General features: G+C 54.0%; 4 protein-coding genes across 4 annotated transcripts; 1 reads left to right on the forward strand and 3 right to left on the reverse strand.

Moving 5' to 3' along the window:
- Window positions 1–1,598: 1,598 nt before the first annotated feature.
- K452DRAFT_293615 (uncharacterized protein) lies at window positions 1,599–3,810 on the reverse strand (the record flags this gene model as incomplete). Its single annotated transcript, XM_033541598.1, has 2 exons — window positions 1,599–2,252; window positions 2,305–3,810. The coding sequence occupies 2 exons, from the start codon at window positions 3,808–3,810 to the stop codon at window positions 1,599–1,601; spliced, it is 2,160 nt and encodes a 719-aa protein (XP_033402855.1).
- Window positions 3,811–5,299: 1,489 nt separating this feature from the next.
- On the reverse strand, window positions 5,300–6,029 carry K452DRAFT_293616 (uncharacterized protein; the record flags this gene model as incomplete). Its single annotated transcript, XM_033541599.1, has 3 exons — window positions 5,300–5,316; window positions 5,371–5,773; window positions 5,838–6,029. 3 exons carry the CDS (start codon window positions 6,027–6,029, stop codon window positions 5,300–5,302), a joined length of 612 nt encoding a protein of 203 aa, XP_033402856.1.
- A 714-nt stretch (window positions 6,030–6,743) lies between these two features.
- Window positions 6,744–8,478, reverse strand: K452DRAFT_217460 (uncharacterized protein; the record flags this gene model as incomplete). Its single annotated transcript, XM_033536288.1, has 3 exons — window positions 6,744–7,682; window positions 7,739–8,066; window positions 8,120–8,478. 3 exons carry the CDS (start codon window positions 8,476–8,478, stop codon window positions 6,744–6,746), a joined length of 1,626 nt encoding a protein of 541 aa, XP_033402857.1.
- A 613-nt stretch (window positions 8,479–9,091) lies between these two features.
- K452DRAFT_240355 (uncharacterized protein) lies at window positions 9,092–11,019 on the forward strand. Its single transcript, XM_033537786.1, has 3 exons — window positions 9,092–9,396; window positions 9,457–10,544; window positions 10,601–11,019. The coding sequence occupies exons 1-3, from the start codon at window positions 9,142–9,144 to the stop codon at window positions 10,782–10,784; spliced, it is 1,527 nt and encodes a 508-aa protein (XP_033402858.1). The 5' UTR covers window positions 9,092–9,141; the 3' UTR covers window positions 10,785–11,019.
- Window positions 11,020–11,599: the final 580 nt, after the last annotated feature.

Here is an 11,599-nt window from a genome sequence, read left to right on the forward strand (position 1 = left end):
CAGATCTAGTGCAAAGCAGACAGGCAGGCAGGCAGACAGACAGGCAGGCAGACAGGCAGACAGACAGGCAGGCAGACAGACAGGCAGACAGACAGGCAGACAGACAGGCACATTGTGCGTAGGAGTAATACCTGCTTGCGTCTCTACGTCTCCGTGCCGTTGACCGTTGTCTGATCGGTTGGACGTCATGAGTAAGCAGGAACTCGACTGAACTAAACATTTGAGCAGAACTGGCCAAGTACGTATAAGAACTTGCTGGTGAGGTGAGGTGAGGTAGGTATAAATTTTGTTATACATATATATATATACTGTATAGACGTAGCCCAAAGCAGATGGATGATTTAACTAATCTATATTTAATCAGCTTATCTGTCTATATATATTTATTAACCTATCTATCTATCTACCTAAACATCCATCAGCTCGTCTATTAATACTACCCTATCTACTTACTAACCTATCTACCTAGTGTCTCCTCGCCTATCTGCCTCCCTATCGTCTCCGGTTAACGGCGAGAGATAAGATAGGACCTAGCAAGATATCTACCCAATAGCCCAGTGTCTGAAAACACAAGACGACTCACCTTCCCCGTACGACAGGCCACGGCAAAAAATACCTTAACACAGCATCGCGCACGCACCCCTCGAGTCCAATTTAATCCAATCCAATCTCATCAACACACACTACACAGCAAAGCGACAGAATCTCAGATTCGCTATCTAGCTAGCTACAGGAAAACAATCAGAGCGCACGGCGCCACGAGCAAAGATGGCCACGGCGCGACTCGGGATGTGTGAGGTATGTAAAGTTTGAAGAAAGAGAAAGAAGAAGCTCTCTCAGTTCAGCAGCAGCAACAACAACAGCAGCAGTAATAGCTCGGCACGGCACAGCACGGCGCGACGCGTCGCGTCCGTCCGTCGTCTCACCCGGCGTCCACGCCACCGGGCGTGCTATCTAGCCAGCCAGCTGGAGCGAATGATGGGAAAAGAAAACCAGAAAAAAGGTGAAATCTAATCAACATTTCCCCAGAGGCGCAGAGAGACTCGAGCAAAAAGAAAGTCAAGAGACGAGACGAGACGAGACGTGAGCCGGCTTGCGGGCAGAGAATTGGAAAATAGGGTATTTCCAAAAATAAAAGAGGAAAATGAAACCAAGCCAAAAAAGCTGAGCTGAGCAGAATAAAGCAGAGCAAAGCAAGCTAAATAAAAGGGGGGAAAAGAGTACTTTGAAGGACTAAGCAAGTTCTTGAAATCGTCGATACAACACATTATACAATCCGTCTGGGGCCCAGGGCCCCGGTATAGACAGAAGAAAGTAAGCTAAAAACTCAAAAAAGGGGGTTTGGTTGTCCCGGTCGTTTTGTCGTCGTTCGTCAGGAGCGAATATCCCGGTCGTGGATCATGGTCATGGTGTCCTTGGCTGAATTGAACCAATGGCCGGTCAACGTGGGAGTGAAACGAAAAAAGCAAATAAAAGAGAGAACCGAGTCGACTCCGAGACCATCACTCGTCAGAAAAAACATACAATCCACCACCACATTCGTTGTTATCGCCAATTCACCTTTACGACGCGCTATTCAAAATTTGGTCGTTGTTCCCTTACAGCGCCTGGCCGGGAAGCGGCTTACGCGGGGGGAGGGGGCCGTCAACAAGGGCTGCGGCAGCACCGTTGGGGTTCATGGGGCTGGGTCCAGGAGGCGAGACACGGGGACCCTGCATCTCGCTCATGGAGTTAGAACGGCGGCGAGCGGCAGCGGACGGGCCAGGAGACATCGTGCGAGGTGGGCGCTGGAACGCCGCATTGCTGTTAGAGCGCGCGCGACCGCCGCCTGGGGGGCCCATGGGGGACATGGGACGGCCCTGGCCGGCGAAGGAAGCGTTGGACTGAGAGCGTTGACGGCCAGCAGGGCCGGGGCCCATAGGAGACATGGCGCGAGGAACATTACGAGGACCATTGCGAGGGCCAGCAGGAGACATGGGGCGAGGCGAGTTCCTACCACCGGCAGGGGACATGGGACGAGGACCGTTGGCAGGAGACATCGAACGAGGACCGTTACCAGGAGACATAGGGCGAGGCGGTCCCTGCATGCCAGGACCCACAGGACGAAGAGGTCCGCGAGGCGGGCCCTGAGGTGAGCCTTGGGGCGAACGGCCTTGGGGAGGCGGGCCAGGACGGGGCTTGACAGGCTGCTTAGACAAGCAAGAACGCGGGACGACACCCTGTTTGGAACGGTCCATGAGAGAGCAGAGAGCCTAGAAACATTATCAGAATATGTAGTATTTTTCTTTCCAAGGAGGAACTTACCCATCCATCGTCATACTCGTGCAACATCCTGATCAGCTGGCCGACCTTGGCCTCCAACTCATCATCCATGGAAGGCGCGAAGTCCATCTGAACTCTGTGCACATTGTTAGGGGCCGGCTTGCTGGCCGCGGCGGCGATGGCGGCATCGGCGGCCGCAGCACCGGCGGCCGCAGCAGCAGCGGCAGCGGCAGCAGGGTGGACAGGAGGAAGAGCAGTCGTAGGAGCTGGGCCGGGAGAAGGAGGAACGTCATCCAGGTTCCACTGAGAGGGGCTTTGGACAGCAACCGGGCTCTCGGCAATGTTGTCGGAAACGCTCTTGGGAGCACCAATCACAGATCCCGGGCGAAGGATGTCAGGGGTTCCAGGGGCGCCAATCGTCGGGGTAGAAACGGTGATGTCTGGCAGACCAGCCTCGGTCTTCTCAATAGTAGGCGTGGGAAGTTCAACAGCATCGCGAGACGTGGTGTTTTCGTGAGTCATGGCGTGGTCGCCGAAGGGGTTGGCTGGGTCGCTGGCAGCGCCACGCTTCTCCCAAGCGCTCATGCTACCAGCAGGGGAAACAAGACCGCCAATGGTGGGAGTTCCGAGAGCGCCAGTATCCAGCGTAAGCTTGCTGGTAGCGCTCTTGCGCTTCATGTTTGTCTCAATAGCAGGCAAGAACTCGGTCATGGGGCGAAGGCTCAGGCGAGGCGCGTTCTCAGCAGTGTGGGTAGTTCTGATGCTCGGAGTCCTGGCAGCCACACCGCCATTGGCACCATTAGCCATATCAGCGGCAGCAGCGGCTTTTTCGGTCTTCTCATCATCAATCGGTTGCGCCGCCTCCTTGTTCTGCAATTTCTTGCGCTTCAGAAGAACGAGGAGAAGACAGGCAATTGCAGCGACACCAAAGATGACACCGAAAGCCACACCGGCCTTGGCACCACCGGACATGCCGCTGGATGAAGAGGAACCAGCACTTGCGGTGCTTGAAGCGCTGGCACTGGACAAGGCAGCATTAGTGGCCGAGGTCGCAGCAGCATGCTCAAGAGGAACCGTGCTCGAAAGGGCGGCGGAAGACGTAATATGCGACGAATCGGTAGCCGATTCAGACGAGATTTTCTCAGAGGTCATGGCAGCGACGGTGGTCTCGGCTGCTTTGGAAGTCTTCCTGGTCTGGGTAGCAAGGGTAGTGCCGGTGGCCTTGGCAGACTCTTGAGTGTTTTGCTGCTGAGTGTTTTGCTGAGTCTTGTGCTGAGTCTGCTCCTTGGTCGTAGCATCTTGATGGTCGGAGTCCTTGGTAGCAACGGCGGTGGCCTGGGCAACAGTTACAGCGGCGGGCTCGTCGTCGGGAGAGTCGGTGACATAAACGGCAGGGCCATCAAAAGTCTTGGGCGCGGTGTAGTAGACGACGGAAACGACAGTCTTGACGTCGGGTTCGGCTTCGGCGAGGGCGTCGCGGGCATCTAGCTGCTCCGCGCGTGGAACGTGCTGGTGCACATGGTGCGCGCGATGGTGGTAGGCGGGCATAGTGGTGGGTGGGTGAGACTGTGGTTTCGCGACGGGATATGCAAGTGACAGGGATGCGACCGAGGTTTTGTCGGAGGCAGAGCTGGCTGGGAGGAATGCCAGAAGAATTGACGGGTTGCCGGGCGGGCGACGGGAATGCTTGTCGGAGGGTTTGTGGCACGAGGAAGGAGAGAACGTATAGCCGGAAGGAGCGACGAAGGCTAGGGGCTTTGCCGACGGTAAAAGAAGGACGACGACAGCCTTGAACGAAGGTGTGTCTCTTGGGTGAGTGAGGTCGCGAGGCCTTGGCGACAAGAGGGAAGAAGCGCGCAAAGGAAAGAGCGGGAGAAGTAGATGAAGAGAGCTGGCCAGGGCAACCGCGGTGCTCGGTGCCTCATCCGCTTTGGGCAAGACCCCAGGCCCTCCAGGAAATGAACCTTCCAGCCCGACCAATCACGCCCCGCTTGCCCCCGGCTGTTCCTGGAGCTACGCCTGCCCCGGACTAGCGCCGACGCCTTCTCTCTGCCAAAAGACAATGTCACCATTCACCTCCGACTCTCCCTTCTATTTTTGTTGCGTTGCCTGCCGCCAATCCTCATACATCCTGTCTGCCTGTCTGCTACTCCCTACTCCCACCACTCTCCTGCCGCGTCCACGCCGACTCAGCTGCTCTTCGACCGCACCCACTCGCTTGATCCGCGCGCCCCCGATGTAGGAAGCTTGGCCGGCACGCTCCTAGGGAATTGCGCGCAGCACGGCTCGCGCACTGTGGTCCAGGCACTGGCCGGGGTTTGCCATCCTTCCGCACGGCCAGACGCTGCTCAGCTTTTTTGCCCGCAAAGCCCGCGTGAGATGTGAGATGCGAGATGCCTCGTTCGACCTTGTCTGTAGCTTTAGCTTTAAGTGTAGTCACATACCTAGCCATGCAAGTATGCATGTGGCTTGCTTCCTTCCACCTCTCCTGTACCCCCTTCAACGCCCAACCATGACGGCAGCCAAGATCCCCTTGATCTAGGTATTTTTGCCCGGCAAACCGACCTGGTCCGGGACCGTCTCCACTACCACAATCGTGCGGCGAGGCGGGCGTGCATGCTCTCTTTTCAGCCCTGCACCCCGCTGTGCCGCCGTCTCTTTATTTGAGACAACTCTATCGGGGGAAACACTCATGCCAGTGCGATTAAGCGCCCTCACCGCTGACGTGCCCACTTGTCGACTTCAACGCGACTGCTGCTTGATCGGCCTCAACTCGTCCGATCGGATCCTTTCATATTACTCCGGGGCCGTGCTCGGCGAGATCAACACCCTCGCTACGCCGGGGATAAGGCGGTGCGGCACTGGTTTCCAGAACAGACGTCACATGCACGGTCCCTGTCAGCGCCGATCATAGCTCACGTGAAGTTTTAATACTGATCATGCTAATCATCAAGGCATCCATGCATTCATTACCCATCAAGGGATGTTCCAGTGCACAACATGTCGATCCGTGCCCTGGTCACAGCTTCCATCCGTTTTAAGCAGTCGAACGCCCTGCGATAACGTCAGCTTTATTGCTCCTTTCCACCATCAACCGACGCCACTTACACTGCTGGATCTCCTGTTCCGAGAGGTATCTCAACTTGTTGACCTCTGGGCTCTCACCCGTCACCACGCCCTTGGCAAACTCGACGAGTCCACCCACCTGGGTCTTGTTGCTGATAGCATACTGCGCGGTGGCAGTCTTGACCCGAATGATGCCAATGCGCGGATCGTCAGGACCACCGTCGTGCGTGCCGTCGCCAAGGTCACCGATCCACGCCTTCAGGCTGGGGGAGTAGTACTTCTTGACGATGGCGCGATCGGTTTCAATGTACGCCCTACCGCTGATCGATGCCCATTCGCCAGACTGAGTCTGGAAGGCAATGTTGATGTCTTTGTCGTGAGCTAGATCATCGGTCTTGCCGGATTCGGTGTTGGTGTGGAAGAGCAGATCGACGCCGTGTGCTTCCTGCAATCCCAAAATGACAGACGCCGATGTTATAATGGAAAGAATTAGTGTGGTATGAACATACCTTGCCGGCCACAGCCATAGCCCTGCTAGCCAGCATGCCGTTCTCCATCACAGTGGTCATCATGCAGTACTTGTGCTTGTCGATGAAACCAACCAGGTCCTCGACCTTGGTCTTGAGATCGGGCTCCTGAATGTTCTTCTGGGTGTAGGGGTCGGCAGGCTTGCTACCGGTGTCCGCGTTGCTGAAAGACATGTTGGAGGATAGTCGTTTGAAGTTCAGGGATGAAGAAAATGTCTTTGATGGTGTTGTTTGTTGGTTTTGGCAGCTGTGACGTGATGTAAGCCCTACGGTTCTAAGACTTGGCAAACGTGAGAGACGCTGCAAGGCTCGACAACGGGATACAACAGATGTGTTCATGATGGATATATTGAAAAAAACAATGAGATACTTACAGAAAGATTGAGGGAGGTGAATGATGAGTACAAGCTCGCGTCCACTAGGTGCGGTTCGGGTCGGCTTTTGATCGTGAACAGATATGTCTGACGTCATTAAGCCATGCCCGCATTCTTTCCCATCCTGTCCCTGCCACAAATGCGGGCGCGACCGACCCCTCACGCGAGTTCCGCGTAGGAGTGCGAATAGGATAAGCTCGATCCTGCCTCGCGCGTCGTTGACGGAATTCTGCGGGGCAGCTCCAACTTCTTGGGGATCCTCCTTCCGAGAACGGGTGATGAGGATGAGATCCGACGTCACAGAGCACTCTAAGCATCGCCCCGCTATTTGAAGCTTGGATGAACATCCAATTTGGCGATCATCAGCAACACTCCTGGTCTTACGTGTACTACGTATATGTACTGCCACTGTGCCATCTCAATTCCAACTACTCAAAGTCTCCGTATTGTCTACGAGTAAATCGCCTGTGGGTATCCAACAAACAAACATGCAACATGCCGCCTTTCTTCTCGATCACGCACCAGCTGGGCCGGACCCAGCCGGTCTCGCCCCGCTCAAGTTGACTACCCTTGCCCCTCCGGCCTTCACTGCAGCACCACTTATATCTCTCTTCCATCCTGGGACCTCGTCGCTGCATCTCGCCGTGATGATTGCCCAAGGGTTGGGGAACCCAGCTGCCATTGCGCCCTTCTTTTTCGCTCCTTGAATAGCAAACCGCAGTTGCTTGTGCGATATGAAGCCCCCCAGAAGTCCTTGGTGAACCAAAGATGATACGATGCTTTCGATCTCGTAGCTATCTGGTAGAAGCGGATCAAGCTCGACATCGTCGACTCCATCAAAATCAGGGTCGACGTTAGATTGACGGTTGAGCGCTGTGTTCGCACTCGTCTCAAGGAGTTGAGCCAGCGCGACAACGTCCTGCAGATCGACAGTGGGGGCTCTTCTAGTGGTCGGGTCTCCTCGATCTCCGTGAAGTGTGAATGTCCTGCGCACCAAGGATCGCCAAACCATGATTTCGCAGCGACTGCGAATCTGGTAGAAAATTTTGTAGTGGATAAACCACGACGCATTTGGAGTATCCATATCTGTGAGTAGGCGAAAGTGTGTCAAATTCCCCTTTGCGATAGCAACACAGATCGGATGAAACTTCTCCATCAGGCCAGCTGCCTCTGGCTGCTGATATAGTTGCTGTGATGGGAAGCGTCCGAGGATAATGTTGCAGGTTACAAGGTATATCAAAATCAAGCGGCGTTGATTCAAACGTTGCGGAGGACATTGGTCGTACGCTGCTTGTAAAGCAAGAAGTGCGCGATAAAAGTGGTTGTTGGAGAACTGGAAACGCCCGAGGTAATATAGGTATGTGATGCGCTCTGGTCGAGGATACACTGCCAATGGAGGAGATTGGTTTTGGATGTTGTTAAAGATCGTATCCGCGCTTCGTGACTTATGGCACTGTCCGGCTGTGTTAGATGCGAAATTGCCACGTATATATATATGCGCGGACTTACTTGAAAAAGAATCTTGAGACAAAGGTTCGCAATCGTGTAGATTCCCGCCTTTTTTCCATCTGGCTTGCCATCTCTTACACCAGTCGCTGTGCCGGTTCGGTCATTCAAACAAGTCTGGAAAGCTTGTCTCAGAGTATTGGCCGCTCTTTCTGGCAATGTCTCCCTTGTTTCGCTGCCATCATCCGCCGCTTGTTGCCTGACGTTGGCAAGGAGCTCTGGCCGCTTGTCCAGAACAATCGCAAGCTTCGCAAGCATACGCGAGCATGCGATGACGGTGGGTAGAATTATAATGCCCATTGACCCATGGCTGAGCGCACTGTTGCATTTCCTGTCCAAACATCAACCTTGCTCTTGAACCTATGTCTGCCCGTATTAACTTACTGCACCAACTCACTAAGCAGGTTGTATGCTTCCAGTTGTGTTTTGTCCAAGTTCTGAACATCTATGTCCCGCAAAAAGGTCAAGTATTGTGCGATGAATCTGATGAAAGCGGTCCACGAAGAGCCGTCATCCAACTCCTGTAATTCCGGCAGAGCTCGACTACATCTATCTTCAAGCGCATCTTCTGCCCCCTTAGGGTATACTTGTCTGACTTCATTGATCATAGACGTGTATATTGCTGGATATTGTCCTCCGTGTGGCTCGAGGACGAGGTAGTCCTGCAACATAGCTCCATTCTTGCTTTTGACAATCCGACCAACCTCCGAGAGGAATTGGTCAATGGTAGGTGTTGCTCGCATGGCGTTGCGTGGGGCTGGAGGAAAGGCGCATGCGGATTCGGTGCTGTAGTGGGTTGACTTGTAACGATAAACGGCAAGGGCGATGTCCGGGCACAAGGCCTTGAGCAGGTCGTATCCGAACGGATCGTCGGGCGCGAGGTCTTCCCACACCCGTCCGAAGATGTTGGTAAGCTGGATGGAGGTCAAACGTGGAGGAGAGGTGCGGTCGACAATTCGAAGCAGGCCATCGAGGAGATCGTGATCGGAGAGGATTGGTGTTGCTGTCCGAGCTTCTGACGCGGGATCGTCGCTCAAGAGCGCTGTCGCCATAATACCGATACTCGAGTCGGCGCGCCCTGCTGCTGGTCGGTGATTGTCGCCATGACTGAAGCTTCAATTCAGTTTCAGAAGCTCGAGTTGTTCTGTCGACCTAGTTCTTTGTTAGTGAAATCCTTTGTGCTTCGTGCCGGCAGTCGAGGAACTGCCTCCCCGTACCCCCGGTTTCCATGGGCCCTGACTCGCCGTCCTTCACATGCAACGGGAGCGAGCAGGACCTCAGCCTCACGTCATAGGTTATGCGGGTGGCCTTCTTAAGGCCTTCATGCAGCCAGCTCCTTCGCATGTTCCCCCTCTCAAACTGCTTTCGTTCCGCTTGCTTGCTTGCTTGCTTGACGTGCATCCATCATGAGCGTTCGAGGCTTCTTGGAGTTTCTCTTCACCAATCCTTTTCTCTTCGTCTTCCAATTGATGCAATGGGTGCTTGACAAGCTCTTGTCTCCTACACCACCGCCCCCTAACGCGAACCTGAGCAGGCCTAAGATCGCCGTCATTGGTGCAGGTCTTACCGGTGTCTCGGCTGCTTCTCACTGTGTTGGCCATGGATTCGACTGTACTCTATTCGAAGCAGGAGGCCGGGAGGCTCTTGGGGGTATCTGGAGTGTATGTTACGCTCCTTACACGTACTGAGGTGTTTCTTGGGCCCTGGCTAATAATCCGCAGAAAGTAAACAACACCTCTGGCCTCCAGATTCATAGCGTTATGTACCGCTTCCACCCATCCATCAGATGGCGGAAGGGCTACCCCGACCGCCAGCAAATTGTCAGCCAGATCACCCAGCTGTGGGAGCGCTATGGACTCGAGGAACGTACAAAGTTCAATACCAGAGTCGAAAAAGTCTACAAAGACGACAAAGGTCGCTGGATTATCAACGACACGTCCAACGGACGCTTCGATGGTATCATTGCTGCCATCGGCACCTGCGGTGATCCGAAGATGCCACACATCCCTGGCCAGGATAAGTTCAAGGGAGAGATTTACCACTCATCGCAGCTAGACGGGAAGCCAGCCAAGGACAAGAAGGTGCTTGTCATTGGTGGCGGAGCAAGTGCTGTGGAGGCACTCGAATTCGTGGCTTCTGAGCATGCCGAGCAGACTTACGTGCTTGCAAGGAGTGAAAAGTGGATCATCCCTCGTAATCCGTTCATCGATATGCTTCTTTCTCTTAACGTCTTCGGTCAAGAGACACTGCTATCCTGGATCCCCGAAGGCCTGCTTCGTCACCTTTTCTACCGCGAATTGTCTGACCTTTCCCCACCACCTGGAAGCAAAGGCATCTTTGAGGAAACCCCTATGGTCAACGATGAAGTCCTCGATCTCGTCCGCTCTGGCAAGGCTAAGTGGTATCGTGGAGACATTGTTGGCTTTGAAGAGAATGGAATCAGGTTCAACCACCGCTCGCAGGGTGTACCTAAGGGTGGCCCTGGCCGTGAGGAGATTGTCGAAGGCGATGTGTGCATCCTCGCCACAGGCTACCAGCGACCGAGCCTCTCGTTCCTGCCTGACAAGGTGTTTGAGGATCCGTATGGACCACCGTCGTGGTACCTTCAAGTGTTCCCTCCTGGATTCCACGAGATTTGTGCCAACAATTGCACCTACGTGAATGCAATTGGTACTGTTGGCAACTATCACATCGGCATCTATACGCGCTTCCTTCTCATGTACCTTGTGGACCCGCTTACACGGCCAACGGATAAGTGGATGAAGCGCTGGATTGACATGACGCGCTTCATGAAGGCTAGGGCTCCAGGGTAAGTCAAAGATCCATTCAAATGGATAGAGAGCAACGTCTGACTGACTGGTTTAGTGGTGCATTCGATTTCTTCACCTACGGCGAGTTGCTGTACTGGTTTATGTTCACCATTGTCATCAACCCTTTCCGCTGGAAGTGGGCATTCTTCGTTCTTTTCGGTATCGGCACCGCCGTGCCAATGAACATTGTTCGCCACGAAGACAAGCTGAGGAACGGCCTTGGCGCAAAGAAGCGATAAACATGTTAAGACATGTTTGAATTCGAGTTATGAGCAGTGGCATGTGGTAAGAGACATGCATGTGCATGGTATCTGGTATTTTACAGTGAGCGTTACGATGATGACTTCTGCAATATATCCATGGACGTACACAAGAAGATTCATTATATGCTCTATTTTTGGAAGAATGATGTCAATAGCTCTTGCAGGTGATTCACAGTCTACGTGGGTGCCGGTGCATCTAATGGAAGCATTGACATAACGCAACTCTCCCTATTTCACGTCATTGCATAGATCTGAGCCTGAACCCGGAACTGGACCTGACGTCTCGCTACTCCGTACATATAGCACGGAGCCAGTTACTACGGCCAATTAATGTCTAAAGTCCCGCAATCCAAGCCTATAATAAGCACCCCATGGCACCTCGATCCGGTGCTCCACGCCCCGCAGCCTGCAGCGTATTGTAGTACGAGACAAGCCGTCGATGATGCGTTTACACGCGTCGCCGGCGGACGAGCCACCAGCAACAGACAAGAAAGCACACCGTGCCGGACTGGGCCTACGCTCTGCAGAGTCGCAGATGCGCGCCGCTCCTTGCCAAGCTAGGTATGTTGTTTTTCAACGTCCCGACTCCCCGAGGTGCCCGGCCGCCTTCCGATAGGCAACGAGGCGCCTGCCTTAGGACGCCTCACAGACTGTATGTGGCACAGAAAGCAGCCCCCCATTGTGTCGACGCGTCGTGCCCGCCGCCTTACAAGACTCCAGCGACCTCCTCCTCCTTTCCCTCGCCATTCGTTTTTTTTTTTTTTTTTTTTTTTTTTTTTTTTTTTTGAGGT

This window comes from Aplosporella prunicola, assembly GCF_010093885.1.
Source record: "Aplosporella prunicola CBS 121167 unplaced genomic scaffold K452scaffold_1, whole genome shotgun sequence".
Taxonomy (NCBI): domain Eukaryota; kingdom Fungi; phylum Ascomycota; class Dothideomycetes; order Botryosphaeriales; family Aplosporellaceae; genus Aplosporella; species Aplosporella prunicola.